The 25314-nt window shown below is 46.8% G+C and overlaps 1 protein-coding gene across 2 annotated transcripts in view; it reads left to right on the top strand.

Moving 5' to 3' along the window:
- SLIT3 (slit guidance ligand 3) overlaps positions 1-21892 on the top strand; it is a 482283-nt gene extending 460391 nt beyond the window's left edge. The window contains exons 34-37 of one of the 2 annotated variants that reach the window (XM_031506038.2): positions 10931-11085; positions 13243-13528; positions 15655-15863; positions 18613-21892. In XM_031506038.2, coding sequence (XP_031361898.2) covers positions 10931-11085; positions 13243-13528; positions 15655-15863; positions 18613-18854 — 892 coding nt within the window. In that variant the 3' untranslated portion in view covers positions 18855-21892. The remainder of the gene's footprint in view (positions 1-10930; positions 11086-13242; positions 13529-15654; positions 15864-18612) is intronic. The other variant, XM_031506039.2, reaches the window with a different exon arrangement.
- Positions 21893-25314: the final 3422 nt, after the last annotated feature.

The following is a 25314-nucleotide window of genomic DNA, read 5'->3' as shown; positions in this document are numbered from 1 at the left end:
TTTATAAGGGACTCTGGAGTACTTAAATGGGAGAAAAATGGCAAGTGTGTAAGTTCTTCTCAAGCTACAAACATTGCATTTCCCTAGTTTTTCCTGGATTTTTTTTGCAGTAGGGCAATGAAAATGTAAGGTCAATACCTTAAAATATCATTTAACATTTAGGTTCAGAATCAAATATTTGCTTTCAAGAAATACAGAAACTTTTTCCAGCTGAGCTGAAGCTTAGGTAAAGTTTTGTCCTTCAGGCTGCTGAGGGACTTATCAGGCAAAATCTTGTTAAGCTGAATTAATTTTTTTTCTTTGTAAATCTGTCCAGTATCTCTTGCAAGAATGACAGTTTCTCATCTCCTCTCCCTCTGAGAACCCAGCTTGTTCTCTTCAGTTCAATGTCCAAGTGCCCAGAAGCTGCAGACCCACATTTCATGTCTCACACATGTATAGGGTGTTTCAGAGTGAGCTTTTCACCAGAAGAAAGCAAAACCTTTCACAAAGTGACCCAGTGCTGGCCTGTCTGTGTGCCAGGTCCAGGCAGTTAGGAATGGTCATCTAAAGCCATTTGTTCTGTGGTAATGACAAAAATAAAAGTTACATTCTCTGAGTCCCAGGTCACCTTATTCAGGGGCCCAAATCTGGAGCTGTGGGTCTAAGCTGCACTCAGGCATCCCCTGTCAGCAGAGGCCAGTCTGGAAAAAGGTTGCAAATATGTTTTAAAGGCATTTTCCTACTATACCATAGGTCGTTGGTTCGGTAGTACACTGCCAAAGTTGGTTAATACTGATTGCATCAGAAGAAGGCTGTAGTGTTTTCATAATAGACAGTGCTAGAATAAACCTAATCATAGTCAAAATGACTTTATAAACTTCCTGTGCACTAATGACTGGCTCATGTCTTGAATTGTGAGGGGTTTTTTGCCTTACAACAACACGTAGCAAGCTAATATGTTTATTTTTTCCTGCCTGTAAATTTCTTGTGAACATGATGAGTAGCACAAAGTTTAGATGTGTGCCATGTGTGATAGATTCATATCCCATCTATCCCAAGTGCTCAGCTGGCTCTGGATCCAATCGAGGCAGCCTCTGTTGGAAGCAGCACACGCAGACCTGGAGCTGAGGGAGATGGTGGAGGTGCAGGAAGGGTTTGTGCAGGATGGATCTGTGCAGGAAGGGTTTGTGCAGGATGGCTCTGTGCAGGATGGCTCTGTGCAGGATGGCTCTGTGCAGGATGGCTCTGTGCAGGATGGATCTGTGCAGGAAGGGTTTGTGCAGGATGGATCTGTGCAGGATGGATCTGTGCAGGATGGATCTGTGCAGGATGGGTTTGTGCAGGAAGGGTTTGTGCAGGATGGGTCTGTGCAGGATGGGTTTGTGCAGGATGGGTTTGTGCAGGAAGGGTTTGTGCAGGAAGGGTTTGTGCAGGATGGCTCTGTGCAGGATGGATCTGTGCAGGATGGGTTTGTGCAGGATGGGTTTGTGCAGGATGGGTTTGTGCAGGAAGGATCTGTGCAGGAAGGGTTTGTGCAGGATGGCTCTGTGCAGGATGGCTCTGTGCAGGATGGCTCTGTGCAGGATGGGTTTGTGCAGGATGGCTCTGTGCAGGATGGCTCTGTGCAGGATGGCTCTGTGCAGGATGGGTTTGTGCAGGATGGGTTTGTGCAGGATGGATCTGTGCAGGATGGATCTGTGCAGGATGGATCTGTGCAGGAAGGGTTTGTGCAGGATGGGTTTGTGCAGGAAGGGTTTGTGCAGGAAGGGTTTGTGCAGGATGTCTCTGTGCAGGATGTCTCTGTGCAGGATGTCTCTGTGCAGGATGGGTTTGTGCAGGATGGGTTTGTGCAGGATGGCTCTGTGCAGGATGGCTCTGTGCAGGATGGATCTGTGCAGGATGGGTTTGTGCAGGATGGGTTTGTGCAGGATGGATCTGTGCAGGATGGGTTTGTGCAGGATGGATCTGTGCAGGAAGGGTTTGTGCAGGATGGATCTGTGCAGGATGGGTGTGTGCATGGTTATTTCCATGCTTCCTGCCAGTATGGAAATGGGACCCACAGCTCAGCAGCATGCCCCAGTGCTGGTGGGAAAGGTGGGCATGGCAGCTGCTCTGGTGGCTGTCAAACACAATGGACTCGGTCATTTCTGTGGAAGGAGAGGATCCAGCTATAGGTATGTTGACATAGATGAGGTGGAAACAATTTCTAAATAGACATGACTTTTTTTCCTTGGGGTTTAGCCTTCATTTTCAGGTAAAACCCATCATTCTCTGTCAGTCTGACTGGACACCCTGTTAATTGTACTCTGTAGTGGCCCTGCTCCCTGCTGCTAAACCTGCATATTTTCCAGAGGTAAAAAGGGGATAAATGGTGTGAAGTATTGCCTGATGTAACAACTCTGTGAACCTGGTGGATTTTCCCATCAGAACCTGTGATTTGATAACTAGCTGAATGGCAGAGCTGTTTCTCTAGAAGGTGACCCCATGCACCCTGCTCTATTTGGTGGGGCCAGGGGCTGTGTCTCAGCCTGTCCTGGTGAGTGTCACTCAGCTGTACCCACACAATGCTGGGGAGGATGTGGCACTCAGGCTGCCACCACCCTGCTGCTGTGCCAGGGCCTGCCTTCCCCTCTGCTTTTTGCAGTGTCATTTTCATAAGGACACCAGATTTCACACCAACCCAGTAGCGCTGCAGAATCTCTGGCAGATTTTTTTTTTTTTTTTTTGCACTCTTATTTTGTGGGTTTGTTATTTTGTCTGATGCATTGCACTGTGAGGACACCAGGACACAGTAGCTCGTGACATCACCATGTGCAGCGAGGAGCCAAGGCATCCTGGTGGAGAGGGTGGGCAGGGAGCAGCACTGATGTCACTCAGGAGAGGCCTTGGATTTGAGGAGAGCATTCCAGCTGTTTTTACTGCCATGGCACTTGCTTTAAGCAGAATGAGGTATCCAGCTCTGCTGGTGTGAGTGCAGGAGACAACAGCTCCTGCTCCCAGCAGCTCCTGTTCCCAGCAATTTCTGCTCCCAGCAGCTCATGTTCCAGGCAATTTCTGCTCCCAGCAACTTCTGCTTCCAGCAGCTCCTGCTCCCAGAAATTTCTGTTCCCAGCAGCTCCTGACCCCAGCAGTGGGGCTGGAGGGAGCTGTGGAACCTCACCCAGGTCTGTGAGAATCCACTGCAAACAAGCAATGTTTGCCCTGGCTGGGTGTCTGAGCCTTTTATGAATCATCTAGGGAAAGAGGTCAGGGTTGTGTTAATTGCATGTTGCAGGGGTGTAAAAAAGGTCCTTGCTTTTCCCTTAGAAGGTGTGTAACACAATGACTTTCACTGCTGGCAGGGGTGCTGCAGGAATTGAATTATGGCTGGAAATTAGATATGCATAGCCTGGCCAAACGATCATTAAGGGAGATACAGTAATCAGCTGCCAGTGTTCAAGGGCTGTAAACACCAGGAAGAGAAAGATGGTTTATTTGGGTGGTCTACAAAGTTGTAAGTAGGATAAAAGGTATAAAACCAAGCAAATTAAAATGGAGGTATCAAGGAAAAAACTCTTAATGTCGAGTACTCTCAGCCTAAAAGACCTAACACTCAAGTCATGTAATACAGGATTGAACATAACAAAAGAGTGTATTTCAAGCTGAAAGTGAACTTGAGTGCTTTAATATTCCTTTCACCTCTTATTTCCCTAGTCCTGTGTTTCATTAGCATTTTTCATACTTTTTTCTCAACATGTGGTTTTTATTCAGCTCCTGAAGATGATTGTGCTTGAAGTGATGTGTTATTGTGGAGGTAGCACAAACACCACTCCAATTATGATTTTGCCTTTGTTGCCATGGAGAAGTTTAAATCTATTTTAGGCCAAGGACTGATTATAGCTGGAACTAAGGGTAGGAGGTAAGTGTAGCTTGGAAAGGTGAAAACCCATCACTGCTGATACCCGCAGTCAGCCTGGCACAGTGTGAGTTTCACAGCTCCCAAACTGCTGACATCTCAGCGCAGTTCCCTGCAGCTCTCACCTTGAGTTTTTGATTTTGGTACCTCTTTTCTGGTGCTGTAAGCTCCTTAAGATCTTTTGGATATGTATTTTTGTTTATTCCCTTCTGCTTTAAATGTTCTCAAAGATTATCTAAGTTCAGTGCTCCCCATGGCCTTCACCCATCTCTTGCCATCTTTGTGTTTCCTTTGTTTTGTGTGTCAAGTGAGGCATGTCCCCATTAAGACAGAGGTCAGGAAAATCTGGAGACTGTAGCTAATGAATTAATGTTCTCATTTGCATAATTGATGGTTATATATCTCCTCAGTGACATGGTTTACTGTGATATGTAAAGCTATTTTTGGTTTTGACTCCTCTGCCCTGCTGTTCTCTGCTGTCTACAATAAAGGTGTATTACTAGACAGTGAAAAAAATCTGACCCCAAAGTCCAGATTTTAATAGTTCCAACTGAATGCTTTAATCCTTTAATGCATTTCTGTTCACTGGCATATTTATAGTGGCTCAGCTCTCATGGGTGTTAGAGCAAGGGGAGTCAGTGTTTGAAACATCTGTGTGTGCTTGGGGCTGGAGTACAGGGGGAAAAAATATATAGGAGGGAGAAGAGAAATAGATGAAAAATGAGAGTGGAAATCAGTTCCTTCCTTTAATCCCTGAGGTTTTATGTTTAATACACATCCCTTTCCCTTCGCTTTTCACGTTCTGGAGTCTGAGTCCCAGTGAGGCCATGTGCACTGTGTGCAGTGCCCTGTGCACTGGCTCCACTGGCTCACCTTGCTGGAGCTGCTCTGGCAGCTCCCTCCCACAGGAAATATTAATATACCATCGAGCCCTCTCTAGTGGCCTCCCTTCCCTGTGAGGGCAGCTCCAAGGGAACAGAAGGTGCTGGACCCAGGGCTTTGGAAGCTGAGCTGTCCTCACATCCCAGCATTTTCCTCTTTTTTTTGGCCAGATTTGATCAGATGCCATGTCCAGCTCTGTGAGGGTAACCTCAGTGAGAGCAATGTGCTGGACCGTGCAAGGCATGTCAAGTGGGCTGTGAAAAGATGAGTGATGGAGAAGAGAGTGGAGGGATGCTGCAGAGACTGAGCACAGTAGGGGGAATGCCTGACTAGGTGGATCCTCACCAGCTGCCAGCCACAACCCCGAGCCACTGCCTGGCTCCTGAGGAATCATTTTGTGTAATGGAAAACTTTCGATTCCTTTTGCTGCTTACTTTTCAGCAAAAGTTTAATTGTTAATTTAAGTATTTAATTCCTGGAAATCCTTGCTTACACCTAAGTGTTTAGGCTTTAATCATAATTCCTCCCTTTTTTCCAACAAGGATTTGTATGAAACCGTACCATATCCAATGGCGGTGGCACAAAATGCTGTGGTGGAAGTCAGCTAAAATTCCCTGAATGTATGAACGGCTTGGAAAGGAAAGATCTCAGGAGCTAACATGGTTTGTTAGCACCTGGGGAAAGGCAGCTGGTGCGGCTGTTGCGGCCCTTGGGCTCTTCCTGACGCACCTTTCGGGTGTCCCTCGTTGTGCTCGCACCGGTTGATTCGGTTTCACCGGGATGCGGGGCAGTGGAAGCGGGGCTGGGAGCGGAGCAGAGCAGGGAGAGGGAGCAGAGCAGGGAGCCGGGCAGGGAGCGGGGCTAGGAGCGGAGCAGGGAGAGGGAGCGGAGCAGAGAGCGGCGCTGGGAGCGGGAGCAGAGTAGAGAGCGGGAGCGGAGCAGGGAGCGTGGATGGGAGTGGGAGCGGAGCAGGGAGAGGGAGCGGGGCCGGGAGAAGGAGCGGGGCTGGGAGCGGGAGCAGAGCACAGAGCGGGAGCAGAGCACAGAGCGGGGCCGGGAGCAGAGCACAGAGCGGGGCCGGGAGCAGAGCACAGAGCGGGGCCGGGAGCGGAGCAGGGAGCGGGAGCGGAGCAGGGAGCGGGAGCGGGGCCGGGAGCGGGAGCGGGGCCGGGAGCGGGAGCGGAGCACAGAGCGGGAGCGGGGCTGGGAGCGGGAGCGGAGCACAGAGCGGGAGCGGAGCACAGAGCGGGAGCGGAGCACAGAGCGGAGCCGGGAGCGGGGCCGGGGCTGTCCGCGCTCGGCTCACGGTGCCACGGCGCCCTCTGCTGCCCGTCGGCGTCGCTGCACCGCGCTCCCGGCCCCATTCCCGGCTCTCGTCCCGCATTCCCGCTCTCACCCTGAATTCCTGCCCCACACCCCGCATTCCCGGCCCGTATCCCGCACTCCCGGCTCTCTATCACCCCGCGCTCCCCGCTCTCACACCTGCAGCCCGCCACGCTCAGAGCGCGCAGCTGGGTGCGGGGTGGCCGGAGGAGCCCCATAAATCCCGACTGGAGGCGGGCATCTCTTCCTTCCAGAAGGAAGAGCCCTGCAGGAGCACTTGGTGGGAATTCAGTTCAGGTGTCACAGGACCCTCTGGAGTCGGGCAGGGCCCCGGGGAGAGCGGAGCGCAGCGCAGCAGCGTGCGCTGCTCAGCGCCGCGGCCGCCGCGCTTCATCCCCGGCCAAGCCGCTGTCTCCGGCGGCTGCCGGGGCTCCTAAAGGCCCGGCTGCAGAGCAGGCTCCGAGGAGACTTCGTGCAGCTTTTCTCTCACCACTGGTCTCTCCCCCACTGTTGTCTCCTACTCAGAATCCTAAGGCGTCTGAGTGCCTTTCCATCAGCAGCAGCAGTAAGTGCGTGCTCTCAGACAAGTATCTGCTGGCTGGGGATTTCCTGTCATCCTGCCTGTCTGCATTCAGCTTTTCTATCATATCTCTGTGTCTTCTCAAACAGCAAACGAGTGCTTTGCCTGTTCTAACTTTATCTGCTTTACAAAACTGCAGTGTTGGGTGATGGCTGTGAGTTACTTTGTTTCTCAAAGTTCAGGCAAAGATTATTTTAATTCCGGGTTTAAAAGTGAAAGAATCTGAATGGAGTAATACTTATCCATGCATTCCTGCAGACTGGGACCTCTCACTCCCTTTTCAACAAAAATACAGCACTGGGTATGCTGAAAGGCATAAGCACTATGTGGGGTGGCTGCTTCCATTCCCAGGACTCACAGATTTTTGTTTGCCTGCTAGTCAAGGCATAATCTGGAAAAAGCACACCCTGTGGAGAGTAGGTGATGAATGCCTGTGAAATCCTGGCTCTGGGAAGAGTCAGTCCTGCCAGATGTGATAGTGTTGTCCTCTGACAAATGGCCATAGCTTGGCCTTCTGCAGCTAACCATGTGGTTTGTGTGTTAGCTTCATCTATTGACCCTGCTGGGGAAGGGCTCCCTATCCTACAGCCATCCATCCCACCTCCACAGTGCTCAGCTCTCACAGCCCTTGGGGTTTGGCTCCACTTCTCTCTTCCATTGCCATTTCTGCACAGACTAACAATTACATATGTGCATTTGCATTTATCTCGCACCTTCCAGCTGAAGTCCAAGTGCTTCCCCCCTGGGAATCAGGCGTTGCAGAGAGCACTGAGATAAGCAGGGAGCACAGAGGGATCACCCAGTCGGCCTTGCTGCAGCACAGCTGCTCCTCGTAAGGCAGCAGACACTTAGCAGAATTCCTGAGTATCCAAACACAAAGTTCAGACCAGCTGTTTCCAAACTTACTGGAGCTGCCAATGCACAAAGTGCTGTGCTCGAGGTGTGGCCCTGCTGCCATGCACTGGGGTACAGTGGGGACAGGGGGTCCAGCACACATCCTCTGCCTCTCATCCTGGCCCACACAACCCACTGCCCTTGCCAGGGCCCTGGCACAACTGCTCTGATCCAGGGTGCTGCTGGACCAGCTGGATCTGCATTTGTGCTCAGTGTCAAGCCTTTATGTTTTGACTTTAAACCACTTTGAACTGTACCATCAGCTCCAGATTCTTGAGTTCTCCCCAGGGCTCTCTCAGCATCTTGCACATGGGCAGCAGCCACAGCCCAGTGCTTCCCTGCAGGTCAGGAATGAGTGATTAAGCCAGCAGAGCTTTCCTGGGAGGAGAACTATCTCACTTATTTATGTAAAACCACACCATAAAGGTGCTCATACACTGCTGTCTGTTACCTTATGACCTATGTAACCTTACATGAACTTTTGAAGGCCTGTGTGTTCGTGATTCATCCCAAAAAACTGTGGGGAGAGCAGCACTGCAGAGGCACGTCAGCTCCAGTCTGGAACAGCAGTGTGCTCATCTCAAACAGCACATTCCCAAAAACACCTGCAGTGCTGACTTGCTGCCTGACATTGCTCAAGTACAATTGGCTATGTCAGGTCTACCATAAAACACTATAAAAATGAAACTTCTTCCAGCAACAACTGAATTCCAGTAATCTCCAAGGCATGTAATTTGTTTGTGAAGTCGAGGTCCTATTTCCTTGCTGCAATAGCCTTCCACAGCAGTTCTGCAGGACTGGGCACTAAAGATGGGCAGCATGTCATCTAGGTTGAGAGGTGGTCACATCTAAAAGGTGATTATCCCTTAGAGATGAGTGTGTCTCTTCATTTCCACTGACAGTGAAGAAAGCATGGGTAAATAGCTCAGAGACATTGACCTTGCAAATTTACAAATCACCTGAAAAGAACCTGACCTGTGAATTTTTAACTTTGTGTGAGAGGATGCTGAGCTTATGGGCCTTTGGAATGAGCAGAAACCCAAACTTTGACACTTGCTGTGGTGTGCACTACATGTGCAGTAATCCCAAATCCAGGCTGTTGTCCAAGCAGAATCTCAGGATGCCCAGAGTTGGTGTGTTCTGTCATCATCCACATATAACAGCACCCCCAGCCTGAAGGGAGGAATCTGTGAAAGACTGCTCACAGGCAGCCCTGTGCATGTGGGCAATTCACAGAACCCACAGGCTGATTCCAAAACAACCACTGCTGTTATCACATTCTTATTGTGCTCCTATGTGCACAGATACTGTGCTTTTTAATTACACCTACAGCAGTGGGAAAACCCCATGAGATCTGTAACTACCACCCTGGTTTGAAACCCTCTTTGCTCAAGAGCAGGTAATCCCACCCTTGCCCCTCTCTGCTTGCAGCAGTGCATAAAACCCTTGGGTTGTTTTAGGGATTTTCACCATGCAGCATTAAGGTTTGAGAGCTGAAGCTGCCCTGAAAATAAAAAAAATGATAGCGTGATATTGTAAATGCAGGTGAACCCAGTGGGAAGAAATGATGATGTCTGACTCCAGAAGGCTGAATGATTTACTATAAATATGCTGTAATATGCTAATGTACTATTTAAAGGAGATACTGAAACTACATACCTGCTTTTTCGAACTACCCTAACTCACAACTTGTGATGCTCCTCATGTGAATCCAGCCCCAGGTGTTTTGGATTGGCCATCAGGCTCAAACAATCCTCACCAGAATCCAACCAAGCACTCACCCCAGGTAAACAATTCTCCAAACACATTCCACATAGGAAAAGCAAGGAGCAGAAATAGAATTTGTTTTCTCTTTCTTCTCACCATGCATCTAGATGAAAAATCCTGAAAGAGAGAGGAATGTGCTTGCCACAGCATGATGCAAATGGATTGGTATCACTGCACCTTTTAATGTCTGGGGGAGTGACCAGGAAATGAAGGTGAAGATTGCTTGAGGTGTAGACTAGGAGGTTGCTGCAGGCTTCCTGCATCTGAAAAATCAGCCTTAAAAACAAAGCAATAAATACACACTACTTTACCATCTTGTCAGCTCAGATGGCTGCCTGCTCCCTGCCCCCCCACCCAACAATTCCTACTATTTTATCCTCAAGCTTCAATCTACACCTTAATGCTTCCCAAAAAGGAGCAGAAATTTGTCATTTTTCCTCATGTTCAGATAGGATTGTCTGATATTGCACAAAGCACACTGGTCATTTACAAGCCAAAACCTCCTGAATTCCTTCTCTGGCTTTAAGAACCTCAGTCTGTCCTTAATCCTTGGTATGTAATTCCAAGACATTTTTGCTGTGGGGAGATGCTGGTTTCAGAGGTGTTCTGGTTTGAAAGCAAAACCAGTGAGAGACTCCAAGTCAGAGATACAATTTATTGAGAAAAGGGGGAAAAAATACAAGAATACATGCAATGATAATAAAGGATAGACCACTGACAAAGTCAGAATACAACCTGACACCCCTCTGGTCAGCGTGCTGGTAGCAGTCCAAATTGGAGTGGCTGCAGTCCTCTTGGGATGGCAGATGTGGTTGCTGTGTCTTCTCAGAAACCTGTGGGAAGGCTGCCTCTCTGTCTAGAAATCCCCAGATTTATCCAGGTGGGAATGCCTGGCTTCTCCCCCTGGGTGGAGCATCTCACAATGGGCTGATGTTATTCTGAGTCAGGAGGAGTGTCCTTAATCACCTTTTAAACAGAACTGGCTCTGGAGAGTGTTATCTGTGAGTCCCATGGTAAGACATTGATGGGACATTGGCAGGAGATAAGGAAAACTGCCCAGAGGCAGCTCCTACTCGGATGGGGATAGGAAACATCTTGGTGCTTCAATCTTGGACAAGAGGCCTCTGCTGTCTCACCCCAAGCTGCAATATCTCCTGACCCCTGTGAGATAATTTGAGTTTAAACTACCCATAAAGAAGAAATTATTTCAGTGATCTAGCCTGCAGCATGAGCACCAAGCAGTGTGACAGAGGGCAGCAAGCTGTGGCTGAGAGCTCAGAGTGGGATTTTTTGGTAGTTCTGTCACCAAAGCCAGTGTGTCGTGTAGCTACACACTTGCTTTTCTGCCCTGGGAAAAACAGGCTGCTCTCCTGCTTAGCTGCCCTCTGAAGCATTCCACATGTGTCAGTACTGCCTGCCCAGGATCAGCTGAGGGTCAGTCTGTACCTCCCTGCTGGAGGAAATGCTGAGAACATCCTGACTGCAACCTCCAGAGCACCCCAGAGCTGTGCAAGGTGTACCACAGGGACACAGGGTGTCACAGAAGGAGAGGCTGTTCCTTGTTCATCTTCTAATTCTTTTTTTTTTTTTTTCCTCTTACTTTTTAGTGTGGAAACAGTAAATGATGGGCAGTTTCATAGTGTGGAACTTGTGATGCTGAATCAAACTCTGAACCTGGTGGTGGACAAGGGGACTCCCAAGAGTCTGGGAAAGCTCCAGAAGCAGTCTTCTGTCAGCCTCAACACACCCCTCTACATTGGAGGTACTGTGAGTTGCTCTAGAATTTTTTAGCATGTTTTCTCAGAAGCAAATCATCTTCCATCCTATGGAGAGGGCTCTCACACAGCCACCACAAGAACAGCCTGCTTTGCATTTCAGCAGCTCCCAGAACTGGCTGGCACCAAGGTGTGATGGCTGACGTGGAAGTATCAGTGGGAGTATCACAAATTGTCATAGCAAAAAAGCAAATCAATAGTCAGTAAGTTTAAATATGCCATAACTGAGCAGTATTTCTGCTGGAAGTTTCAAGAGGTCTAAAAATTGTGGGGGGAAAAGGTGTGTGATTAAAAAACATATTAAAACACAAGCTAAGATCACCTTGGTTAATAATCTTATTGGAAACTGAAGCCACAGTTTTAGACAGATATTAGAATTGACCAAACCTCAGTTAAGACATTTTTTCTCATCAAGTACTGAATCTGGAGGGAAGAGGAGACCAAATGGGATGGGGAACAATGCCCAGAGTAATGACTATACCACTGATTAGGTGTCTGGTTACAAGAGACAGAACAAAGGCTGGTCTCTGCCCAGTGGATTGTTTTTGCCAGAACCCCTCTAGTTCTATTCCGGACTGAATGTTGAAATCTCTCTCTCAGTGACACAGAGTTCTTGAATTTTTAGTTGGCCTATTTCAAATACAAAAGTCAGCAGAATGGTAATAGAAAGTCTTTGAGCCTTTTCTAATGAGATCATTGGAGCCAATAGTAGAACCTCTTAGCAAATTCAGTTGCTGCTGGTCAAGGCTATTCTAAATAATTTTCTTTAATAACACTTTTCTAAAATAACCCTGAACATTGCCCTTGTGAAACAGAAAACTGGCTAATCTTGCTTTGTATAGAGCTGAACTTTTATAATTGGCTCCTATTAAGAATGTCACAGGCTATTAAAGAGCATTGTGCATCAAAGATAATCCGCTGGTGCAGAGGCCATCACAATTTCTCCCTTTAGCACAGCACAAAAGATACCAATCCTGCAGCAATTTATACACAGGGAAATTGGGAACTAATCCCATGGAAAAGTTTTGTTAATGGATGAGCATCATGGATCGATACTAATTCTCCAAAGGTACCTAAAAATTCTCAGGAAAAACCTGAGGTCTGGAATGAAAGACTGTTGGATACCAAGATCCACAGCCTCAGTAAAGACTTTTGCTGTTGCCTCTTAAAATTCTTCTTGCTTCTTTCTAAACCCTCCCTGTTCTTCATGTGCAGCCACCTCCCATGGAAGCCAGCTGCCCTTCCTCTGCAGGTGGTTTAGTTAAAATAGTTCCCTAAATTACCCCAGAGCAATTGTTCCTAAGGGTGACACAGACCTGAACCTTCAGGTGCTCACAGTTTTGTCCATCTCACAACCACATCACCTGTTCTAGCAACTTTCCTTCCAACACACAGTTAAACAGGGGCTGGATTTGCTTCAGGACTACCTTTGACAGTGGCATTAGAGACAGCAAGTTCAGAGGCCTCCCATGGCTGCAAATGGAAGCACTTGCCTGTGCTAATGCAGCTGTACATCCAAGCTGGCACCAGTGGGGAAGGCATAAAACAACATCCAAAAGAACCTGCTGGCCATGCAACCGTGTGAAGCCTTCCAACCACTTGAACAAGATGGGAGGTGCTTGGCACAAAGCCTTGGCCTGGCCCTTGAAGTGCTGTTCCCTGTCTTTAGAGCTCTCCTGCACTACTTTCCATGGGATGCACTCTTAGCACTCCCTCTCTTAACACTGTGACCCAGGAAAGCCAAACTGTCTTGTTGCATCCCAGAGGTGGATGATACCTGCTGATAAACGAAGGCATTTTCAAAGTTTGCAGAAGAATAATTGCTATTAAACTGTAGAGAGAAGGAATGTTATCTAAGGATATGAACACGTAGCCATCACACAAAAGATACAGTTTGGTTTTCCTTTTTCTTTTTTCTTTTGGGTGATGTACTTCTTACAGAAGATTGGGCAAGTGAGTTCATTTTTTTTTCTTTCCATTTCCAGAATGAGGACAGTGAGATTGTGCTACCTTACAAAGATCCTATGCAAATTAATTATTCAAATATTTTAAGGACTGTGACAAAAAAAGCTTTAGCAATTATAATTTACATATTACCATTGTAAGTGTCAGTGAAAACCTTCCCCTTTTCCTTTTATCTGAAGGGATCCCAACCTCTACTGGATTATCATCCCTGCGCCAGGGTGCAGATAAGACACCAAATGGTTTTCATGGCTGCATTCACGACGTCAGAATCAACAACGAGCTGCAGGATTTCAAGGATTTACCCCAGCAGTCACTGGGAGTCCTTCCTGGCTGCAAATCCTGTAACATCTGCAAGCACGGGATCTGCCGATCCCTGGAGAAAACGAGTGTGATTTGTGAATGTCACCCAGGCTGGACAGGCCCTCTGTGTGACCAGGAAATTGGAGATCCATGTCTGAACCACAAGTAAGCTCAAACAAATTCTGAGGGGAGAGCAAAAGCTTTACAGCTAATGCATATTTCACATTTCATCTTGCAAAACCACATCTAACTGGTTTTGGAGGTGCTGGCTCCCCACATGAGGCTATTGACAGTTGTGAGTTTGCATCTGTGACAGATTTAAATTTCCACTTCTTGTTCAGATGTTGCTGACTCGCCAAAGGAGCTCGTGGTCCTGCAGGAGCTCAGGTGTTAATGCTGCAGGTCATACCTTCAGCTGTGACTCTACACATTAAAATACAAAACCTCCTGTTAATGGGCATGGCTTAACCCCAGGAGGTGAGAGCCTGCACGGATCCAGAGCAGGGCTGCCTGCGAGGGGGAAGTACACATCTTAGGGGTTTTCTCCCTGCAGCACTGAGCCTAGTCTTCAAACTTAGTCCCTGAAGACCATTATGCACTCCAGTGTGAGCAGTTTTAAATTTCCTAAATAGCTGACTTAAATATTACACTTTGAAACAGCCCTTTAAAGTGCAAGTTAAAAGGATAGCATGGTGTTGCATGTGAAGGGAGCATGAGTATAAAGTATTTACAGTTCAAAGGCTCAATAACCACATCTCCATCAGAAACATGGGATGAATAGCTTTCTTATGGCCAATACACAGGAAACAGTCTCGTGCAGAGCAGCAGGCTGCATATTTCAGTGTTGTTTCATAAGCAGATGGAAGTACTTTTGTTTTAGAAGTTCCTTCAGTTGCAGTCTTGGAAGGCGCTTTTCACGAGCACGTATTTTTGACAGGTAAATTGATGCATTGAATAATCACTCTCAGAAATTTAACCTGGCAAAGGTACCATTTTAAACTTGCTTCTGGTTCTAATTCTGCAAAGTACTTAAGTCTGGAGGTGTTGAAAAGCACCTGACAGTTTACAAACCAAAGGTATGAAGACCCAAATGTTTCCTTGAATTTCCAATGTCAACACAAAGCTGTTGTGGTTGGACAGATAGAAATAAGGCAGTTCCAGATGTTTACATGATGAGGGATTGTTTCTCTCATAGTCCAGGGAGGGTGAGGCAATCATGAACATGGTCCCTTGCTAAGAAAAAGCTGTGTGTATTTTTAATGCTCACACACTGTCCCACCTTTCCTGAATTACTTCAGCCTTTCTGAGCTGGCTCCCTAAAGCCCTGCCCCTGTGTCCAGGGGAGTGTGGAGCCCTGCTGGCAGGTGTCTGCTCAACACTCACAGGTTAATCTCACCAGGGAAATGCACCTGTAACGATCAGGTAAACCTCTGGTTCACAGGGAAGAAAATACTGTTCTATACAGACTGTGACTCCCTTCATTAGAGTATTTTGCATGTCTGGAGCTGACTGAAACTGTTCTTGTAATCTGTGCACTTTAGTTCAAAGCTTAAAAATTAACTGTACAAAAATTCAACATAAACAGGGAATAATTTTGAAGTACTAGAAAGAAAATAGAAATAAGAGAGAGATGGGCTTATGTCAAGTTATGTTATGCCAAAGGTTTATAAGCCCTGAGCCATTTTTCCTTGGCTGGAGAGAGTTGCTTTCCTTGCTGTTCTCAGCCCATATCAAGTCCCCAGAAGTGGGGACAGTGTCAGAGAATTTGCTCAGGATCACCATCCCACCCTGTGGTGTTCATTGGAAATGGCAAAGCTCACTGCAAACCCCAGGACCAGGGAACCCTCAACTACAGCTGCCCGCTGATAAATCTGTGCATAGCTTTGCCACCAACACCTTCGTTTATCACAGTGGTTTTCATCACCTGATACTATTTGTACAGTAACTCTGCTCAGGAAGCCTGGGCACCCAACTTGCTTGTTGGCACTTAGTTCCATGTGCTGATGCTGTAAATGTGAGCTGACTCGTGCAGGTGCCAAGCCCTGGTCTGTGCTCACAGAAGAGCCTAATGTTTTCTACTTAGGTTCACAAATTCTAAATGTATTCTCTGAACGTTATCCAGTATTCACTGAAAACTCACACAGTTTTCTCCAGAGTGTTTGACACTGAGCTGCTGGTTTTGGATTAGCATCCTGGAATTCAATGGACAGAAATGCCAAAATCAAACATTTCTCGGAAAAGGAACTTTCCCATCTAGCAAAGACCAGCTCTAAATGCTTCTGTTTCTCCAGGTGTCTGCATGGTAAGTGCACAGCGGCAGGTGCTGCTTACACCTGTAAGTGCATGGAGGGCTACACGGGCGTGTACTGTGACAAGAAGAACAATTCCTCAAACCCCTGCAGGACTTTGAAATGCAGCCACGGGCAGTGCAAGGTCTCGGAGCATGGGGAGCCCTACTGTGAATGTGACCCTGGCTACAGCGGAGAGCTCTGTGACAAAGGTAGGCTTGGCCCCCGGGAGCTGTGTGAAGCATTCCTGCTTTACACTAATTTACACCTGCTTTACTCCTCTCTTACCTGCTATCAAGCAGTGACCCTTGAAGGGGGAGTAACACACTCTGACTCCATGTTGCAGAAGGCTGAATAAATTGCTTTTATTAAGCTAAAATATATTACTATATTATACTAGAACTATTTCATACTAAAAGGATACTAAAGAAAAACCCGTGACTGACTGGAGACAGTCACGGGTTTTTCTTTAGTATCTTTTTAGTATGATATAGTTCTAGTATAGTATAGTAATATAACCCAACTTTGACCCAACTGGCCAGTCAATCCAAGCAACTATCAACTGTGTCCAATTAACAAATCACCCCTTGGTAAACAATCTTCATAAGACATTCCACGTGTGCCAAACAGGAGCAACAAATAGTGATAAGAATTGTTTCCTTCTTCCTCTGAGCTTTCTCATTGCATCTCACAGCTTCCCAGGAAAAATCCTGGGAGGGAGAATCATGTCTCTCTCTGTTCAGAGAATGTGAGTACCACACCCTGCCACTTGGACTTGGGGAGACATGGCAAATAGAAGATAAAGCTAAGCCAGCCTCTGCAGAGCAATACAGGGGGAACAAAACCATGTAACAGTAGCTGCTATCACATAGAGAGACAGGGACATGGAGCAAAGAGTTTTATTCTCTGTCTCCTGAATCCTCAAGGTTTGCTACTCCCAGGATTTGGGTGGGAGGTTTAAAGAAGAGGTTGTTGTGCGGTTTACCCTCAGCAAGCAGGGATGAGTTATTTGCACTGCTAGGAGGGAGGTCTTACAAGGAGGAACCACTCATCCGAAGTGGCATGAAAGATTTTCCTCCTTCAGCTTGGGCAGGTTTCCAGGGATTTCCACCGATCATGCTGGACTTTCCTACGAGGGCAGAGGCCCAACTCTTCTGCCCTGACCTGAAAAGGCTCCCTGGAAACTCACTGAGTTTTAACTTAATCCTTTCTGCCTTTTTTTTTGTTCTTGTCCAGAATGAAGGAACTGGATTGTATTATTTTTATTTAGGTTGTCCCTTTCCTGTGTATGAACCACAGACTTTCCAAATTTTACACATACCCACCACCAAAATGTATCTGGCTGGCTGCTGCACAGGGACTGCAGAACAGCACAGACACTTTCAGGTATCCCAGACCACTAGTGTCACACAGAGCAGGCTGACCTTTGCTCCTGAGAAGCAGACATGGTAAAACTAATTCTTATTTTGCAGAAGTGTTGCAGGACTCAGTATTCATTAAAATATTTCCAGGTTGCTGATCAAAGCCAGCAGGCCTGCTTGGCCCTGGCCTTGCACTGGATATTACACATTTGTGTAGACACGCTCTGTTTTGGTGGCAGGTACAAAGCAGTAAAAGATTAAGGTTCGTCTCATGCCATCTGTTTGTCTTGAATCACATTATGAACCCAGGGCTGCTCTCTGATGTGTGGGGAATATCCAGTGTGAAAAACACATTCAATCTCCTGTTGACATTTAGAAAGTTTAATAAAGGACAATAGGAGACAAAGATGACAGAGCAAAGGTTATTACAACCAGGTGCATCTTGGCACTCAGCCAAGAGTACCCTGTTATCTTCAGGGATACCCCTTAAACACCTTTTCTGTTACATCAGTCTTTGCATATTCATAGACTCTTATGCATAGTAAACTTTTCCCCAAACTAGTTTACATGTTCCAAGAATTATTTGGCATATCTCCTCCTTGGATCTGCCTTTTTAGAGCATGTGTATTCCTTGGTTGTGGTTTTAGTCCATTCTCATCACCTCCAGTTTTTGGGCCTTGGCTCACACTGCCTTCAGAGGGTGAGTGCTGCTGGCTGGCAGATCCGTACAGGTGTGTTCATCCTGTGTCCATTGGATGTTATCCCATCCCATTAGGAATTTTAACACAAGCACACTTATATCAGCCATTTCACTGAGCTTAATTACCAACAGAAATAAAAACTATATCTTGATAACAGTTACTTTAACACCGCACATATAAAATGCATTTCAATATCTGCAAAAAGCCAATATTATTATATGCATCTATAACATTGTTATAAATGAAAATATATTCAGCCAAATTAAAAATAAAAATAGTCTTATTAGTGGTCAGGAGAAGAAAAAAACAACACAGTGCCGAGCCCAGGGATTGACCCTGGGTGTGTGACAAGGAGTCAGCCTCAGGAGAGGTTTTTCCCCTATGTCCACACACCTCCATCCTGGCACAAGCGGTTTTTATAGGGAAAATTCTGCCTGAGGCCAAGATTTCAGCAATCAGTCTTTTCTTCCGTTCAGAGTCCATAGGTTAATGAGATTTTCTTTTTTTTTGTGGTGAGGAAGAACAATTCAGTGTCCGGAGTTGTTGAATCCCTTGATGAGATTTACGGAACGCTGCATTCACATGTATCTGCCTGGGGATTTCCATGATGTCCATCCCGGGTCGTTCAGGCAATGATCAGCACCTGGGGTCCCATATCTCTGCAGACATGGCCCATCTCCTGGCCAACCCACACCCTCTTATTAAATCAGGTTCCAACATACACCAGGTCTCGCCTGCGAGGGTGGGGGGGGCTCCTAATACAAAGAACATAATCTAACACGTACCCAATATTACACATTTCATACAAGGAATGGCGCCAATGATGTTTACTACGCATAACAACATCCAGCAAAACAGTTACCGCATTTTTTGACTCCTTCCCACCTGTGTTGTCCCAGCAGAGAACCTCTGCCAAGGAGACATCATTCGAGAAGTGGTCCGTAAGCAGCAGGGCTACACCTCGTGCGCCACGGCCTCCAAAGTGCCGCGCCTGGAGTGCCGCGGCAGCTGCGGCGGCGGGCAGTGCTGCGTGCCCCTCCGCAGCAAGAGGAGGAAATACTTCTTCCAGTGCGTGGATGGCTCCACCTTCACGGAAGAACTGGAGAGACACGTGGAGTGCGGCTGCTCAAAGTGCTTATAAGCCATTCTTCGGTCTCTCGCCACTTTAACCGACTCAGAAGCGTTATGGAAACAGGACCTATTTACTTGCAGAGTGAAGAAGAAGAAAAGAATTATTAAGTATATTGTAAAATAAGCAAAAAATAGAACTTATTTTTATTATGGAAAGTGACTATTTTCATCTTTTATTATATAAAGTATCGCACCACTTTGGGTATATGTATCATATAGTGAGCTATTTTTACCATGAAACTTTTTTAACAGTTGTAAGAAAAAAAATTTCAAAAGCTAAAAGGTTAAAAAAAAATTATATATATAAAGAAAACATAGCTTAACAGGAGAAATGTGGGGTGACTGTATGTGTATGCACAATGAAAAGGTGTTCCAAGGACCCACTGCCACACTGATACGGGCTGAAGAAAGCTCCAAGGCCCTGGCTGGGAGTTCCAGGTGAGCAGATCCCCGTGACTGACTGCATCCAAGCACCTGAAGAGCCTCCTCAGCCCCTTCTCTTCCCAACACTGCCGACGCTGGTTTGCTCCTGTACAGTGGCCCCACTTGCTGTTCATGAACTGGTTCCCTGGAGCACACAGGCACTGCCGTAGCTTGAGGCTAATTACATTATTTGACTATTGTAATACTATAATACATTTTTGCTGTGTATGTTGTATTTATCTGTGTTCATGTTATATTCTGCGGCAACTGTATCTATAGAGCACAGGCAGCTTTATCCAAAAGAAGGGTGCAAAGGGAATGGAAGGGGAGAAATTTTTGTTGCTTTGGGTAATTTGGGGGCAAAAATGTGAAACAAGTGCTAAGTGATGCCTAATAAATGACATAGTACTTTTGTGTAAACTCCTCAGCTATGTTATTTCCCAAGTTTGTGCCTTCTTGCTCCCAGTTTTGAGCCCTTTTTTGTATATGAAATGTAAGGAATGCACTGCTACATAGTTTATCACACCTTGACACTTTAACTTGCAAAGGTTGTAAAGAGCATGAAAATACCGCAGGTGCCAGAACGCACCTGCAATGTATCAGCTTTTACTGCCACTGTCACTTGAGCCAGGGGTGTGAGCTGGGCCGTGGCTGCTGCTCAGCCACACGCTGGCTCTGAGCAGCTGCCTGCCTCCCCACGGCTTTCCAAGCGAGCAGAAGTTGCACTAAACCCATGTGAAGGTATTCAGCTGACACCTGTCCTGCAGGGAGAGGTGTCCCAGCCCTGCCCAGTGCAGCCTGACCTGCTCCGCCAAAGCTCCTCCGCCTGCTCCGTGTCCTGCACTCGTGCCTGCCCCAGGACCCCCACTCACCTGAGCTGTGTTCAGAGCAGCTGCTGAGTAGGAATGGGAAATCAGTGCAGGCATGAATTCTCACTGTGGATGTGAGGAAAAACTACTCTGGGAGTGAGTTTGATTTTTGAAGGGTTTTTGTCAGGGCTGCCTTTCAGGGTCAGGACATACATGCAAAGAGCACCATGGATACCTTGAATTTTCTCTTACTGTAAGTTTCAAACCTCCCCATCAACAACTGTTCTATTACCGGTAAAATTTATTTCTTTATCTAGTGGAGTAAGTATTATGATCCTTTCTTCAAGTTCTCTAAGGAAGGTAGTCAGAGATGCTTCCTAGCAGCCACAAAGTCCTTCTGGGAACGCTTACTGGTCTCACCAAAAGGCTTTCAGATAGAGGATTCAGCAAAGGATGAGTAGGAAAGTTTAATCAAGAAAATGGGACAGCTTTGATTTGGGCTTTGGAAGGATGCACATGACAAGTAGAAATGTTTATTTCCCACTAAAGCAGAGAGACCATCTAGCTGTAATACAGCCAGAAAGCTGTAACATACTTATTGTTCTTCTGCTATGTCAGTCTCTCCTTAACTGCAGCAGTTCATTCATATTTCTCTGTTACAACCAGAACAATGTGAGCAGAAGGGACATAACCAACTTCACAGGCATCTCAAAAAATCATCAAAATAAATATAAGTACATGGAGCTGGCAATCAGTGAAACATAAAACAATCACTACTTAATGTGCCAGACTCTGATTGATACAGTACAGCTCAAAAGCCAAGGAAAAACTAACCCTGGTTGCAAGTACCATGGACTGCTTTTTATTTTTAATATACCAGCAGCAGCTCATAGCAGCTGGGGTTTGTGATGAATGACAAAAATCACCTAAACCACAATCTACATGTTTTAAAAATTCATGCGAGTAACTGCAAACACTTGTACAAATATGTGCCAGGCACACGACTACCATTAATGTTTTATTCCTGCTTAAAAACATTTGAATTTCTAAAGAAGCAGCTGCTGTGGTGTCAGGCAGAAGAAACCCAGCCTACCAGATTTGTAGGCACTGGACTGCCAAGGCCTGCAGAAACACAGCCCCTGGTGAACCTGGCCAGGCTGTGCTCACTCTGTCACTCCAGCAACAGCGCTGTGAGGAACAGGGTGACATTTACGGGTGGCCTCACACCTGCTGCAGGGTGCTTTGAAAGCAAAGGCCTGGCAAGGCAAAAGCCATCAACATCTTGTTAACACATCACTCTGGGATTTACTTAAGCCAAGCCTTGCAGCAAAGGGACCAGCAACAACTCAGCAAGGCCAGCCCTGTTCCTGGCCCTTTTCTGTCATGGCACTTCAGTGTTAAGCGTCGGGATAAAGAACTCAGAAAATATCTATTTTGTAACCAAATGATGCAATTTTTGTATGCTTTTAGGCAGCCACTGGAGAGTGATGCTTTATGTCCATGATTCTCTGACTTGCTATAGCATTATTTTAAGAATAAAATAAAAAAGCTTTCAGATGTGCCAAAAATATGAGGTTAACTGAAGTGTAATTAGCTCTGAAAGTTCCTTTGTAACCTGCCTAATGTTACAATCGATTTCAAGAACTGTGGGTACAATGCAGTAGTTTTTACCTCCAGAAAATTTTAATATAAAGTGAAGAAAGATGCTTACCCTTTAAAAATGGCAATGCAGACTGGTGTGAACTGATGTATTTTATTATTAGATTCTCATTGTGATGTAAGTTTAAATAAATTGTTGGGTTATGGAAGATTGTAACACCTTGTGATGCAGATTATTTCTCTGTGTATTTGAGGTATTGAGTCCAACCTTCAGTGTCCACAGGAAATTATGGGGGAAATACAGACATTCCTCTTGGACAAAGTCAAAGAACAGCTGTAGTTAAAAGTGGTATGCACATTAGTTACACGTTTTTATGGCATCACAGCCTAGTATTTTAGGGGTCTTACATGCACAGGCAAAGTAAGCCAAATAGTTTTTGATCCTGGGCATTTTCTTTAATTAAAATTTTTATTTGCTACATTTTTAAGACTCTTTGTTAAAGACCTGCAGCAAAAACACACTCATTACTTACTAGAATAAATGAAGAAATACTAGGAATGGAGCTGGAAGAAGTAGGGCTCAGGAAATGGAATTCATACAGCCAAGCACAGATGGAAGGGATCCTGTGATGACCTGCCACACATGCACTCCAAACCTGCTGCCACACTGCTGTAGAGGATTATTTAAAATTAGTGACCCAGCAGCAACAGACTTCTGCTATTGATTGCATTCCAGCCTTAGCATAGAATAAAACAAAGTTCCCACCTAGTCCTCTGCCTTCCCTCACCCATGCCTCTGTGCAACACTCAAATATTGCTAATTGCGCTTCAAATGATGGCTCCTAAGAGTTGCCTTTGCAGCTCCATGCAAAACCGGTGGCAGCAGTTAGCCAATAAAAACACTCAACCTTAATGAGCATCATTAAGTCTGAACTATGAAGGTTAATTACATAATTGTAGCAGATGGCAGCATTTTCACCTAAAGCAAACCCAGCTGAGCCCACTAAAAAAGCTAGCAGGGAAGTGTTCAAAAATGTCTGGGTAGCGGCTGCCCTGATTTGCACAACAGTTTATTTGCTTTGCTCGTGGCTGTGCAGCTTGGGGGTTTCTGAGCAGGCGCTCAAGAGCTACAGCCTGAGGATGCAACGCTCCTGTTTGTGCTTCTGCTTGCACTGCCCCAGGTACCGCTTACCAGCCGTGGTAGGAGGCACAGAGTGCTGGAAGCCATCTAGCCTCTGTTCCTTTATCTTTGTGCTTTCTAGTCGGCAGGGAATAGCTGGATGGAGCTGCTGCTTGTACGGTGGTTGGCTGCAGGGTTTGCGTTGTTCTCTGGGGCCCTGTCACTTCTGGGCTCTGTGACCTCTGTCGGGAGTTACCTCCCAGTTTCTGCTCACACCAGGCAGCCCTGCAGTTCAGCAGGCTGGACAGGCGGAGTTGGTACTCCTGATGCCTTGGTTTAAGGCCCAGCGAGATGTCACACTGGGTGCCAGCCCGGTATCGCTCTGTGTGCGCGCTGAGGATGTTTTCCAGCTGTTTTCCAGCTGTTCCCCAGCTGTTTCCAGGATGGGCCAGCGGAGGTGAACGGGGTCCGCCAGCAGGTGGCGCCGCAGGGCGCCCGTGCCGCTCCGGAGGGGCCGGGGCGGGGATGGGAATGGGATGGGAATGGACGGGAATGGAATGGGATGGGAATGGGACGGAATATTTCAGTGGAAAGGGACCCATAACAGCCATTTGAGCAACTCAGGCTGACAGTGTCACCGCCCCTTGTTGAGGGCACTGCCCAAATGCCTCAAGCACTGCCAGGCCTGGGGTATGGCTGCCTCTCCAGGAAGCCTGTTTCCACAAAATATGCTCCCAAATGTCCTGTATAAACCTCCCCGGTGCAGCACGGAATCTTTCCCATGCCTGCTGTCTGGATCCTGGGGAGAAAAGCTCAGCACTTCCTTCTCCATGTCTCCTCCTCACATGAAGGAGAGTGCAGACTTCAATGAAGTCACCCCTCAGCCTCCCTCCTTCCAAACTAGACAAGCCCAGTTCTCAGCTGCTCATCACAGGAGTACATGTATGTGTGATACACAGATTTTCTGGGAAGTTTTAATAACTTCTCAGGTTTTATTGATCCTGAGCTATCAGCTTCTTAGCGTTGTTCACCTGTGACGACAGGAGTCCCTGCTGTCCCCACAACATGGCATGGGATCAGCGTGGCTATACCCCAGGAAACTGCATGAACTGGCAGCAGGACAGCCCTGCTGAGCCCCAGGAGACCATGTGGGACCTGAGGGTCTCCAACACTTCATCACCACCATCCCTGGCAGCAGGAAAAGGGCTCCACGTGCTGGCATATGGGACAGTTTGTGCCCATTCACTGTGGCAGCCTCAGGACAGAGGTCTGATGTCAGTGTCACACGGCTGCTGTTATGTTGATTATTTCCATGTTAGCACCTTATGGAATAGCAACTGATTCTGCTGTTTCTACCCCAATTCTGCTGCTGTTTGCTCTTCCACACTGAGGTGAAAGCACTGCATGCAGGGTCTCCAAGCTGCAGGCACACACCCCACAGCCTGTGACACCTCTGGTCTGTGAAGAAAGCACAGCTGCTCCTCCAAGCACCTTGACCCTCCGAGAGCCCTGCAGGCAGAAGAAACTCCTCGGGCATGGAACAGAGCAGGGAGGCAGGACAAGCAGTAGCTGTTGGTGTGAGGAGTTTCACTCACCTGTGATGCAGTCTCACAAGCACGAGGAACAGAGCTTGCTGTGAGACTTGCACAGTTTTGTATCTTCTCATGTGTGATCTCTTGACCTTCTCCTTTCCCAGGGCTTCTGAGCTTTCAAAGTACAGTGATGCTTAAGGTAGTCTGGGGATGGCAGTGGCTTCTCTGACTTGTCTATGAGGTTTGTCCCCACGGCACAATGATCGCTCATTTTCTTTAGAAATAATATTTTACAAGGCTGTGTCTTATCTGGGGAGGAAAGGTGGACATCCTCCCTCTGAGGTGTGGAAGGGAGGAAAGCAGGTAAATGAGTGTTCAGGGGATAGCTCAAAACTGACAGGGAATCAGGGCATTTTCAGTGGTCCAGCCCTCCAGCTAATCTTTCACCAGCAGCATTTAACCAGCTCCTCTGCTGGAGGAAGAGCGGATGTTTGGAGTGATGGTGTCCATCTTCCCAAGTCACTGTCACATGTGATGGAGCCCTGGTCCCTGGAGATGGCTGGACACGCACCCACCCATGGGAAGCAGTGAATTCTTTCCTTGCTTTGCTTTTCTTGCATGCACACCTTTTACTTTCCCAATTAAATTCATTCCAAGAGTTCTCTCGCTTTTACCCTTCCAGTTCTCTTCCCAGTCCCACAGACAGGGGAGTGAGGGAGTGGCTGGGAGGGGTTTGACTGCTGACTGGGGCTAAACCTCGACAGGCAAAAGCCTCAGCCCTGCCTTTGACACTTGTTGCAGAGCAAGGTTACAGGAACCAAATACCACAAGGTAATTTAGGTGGGGACTTTGCAGCACACGAGATAATATCAGAGTTTCACCTAGCAGGTGATAAGAGCATGCACAACAGGCAGTTCTTATACAGCACCTTACATTTCCTTAATTACACACCAGCATATTTTGCATCTCTTAACCCAGTTTCTCCTG

Source organism: Lonchura striata, chromosome 15 (assembly GCF_046129695.1).
Source record: "Lonchura striata isolate bLonStr1 chromosome 15, bLonStr1.mat, whole genome shotgun sequence".
Classification (NCBI taxonomy): domain Eukaryota; kingdom Metazoa; phylum Chordata; class Aves; order Passeriformes; family Estrildidae; genus Lonchura; species Lonchura striata.
This window is presented reverse-complemented; position numbering and strand designations above follow the sequence as displayed.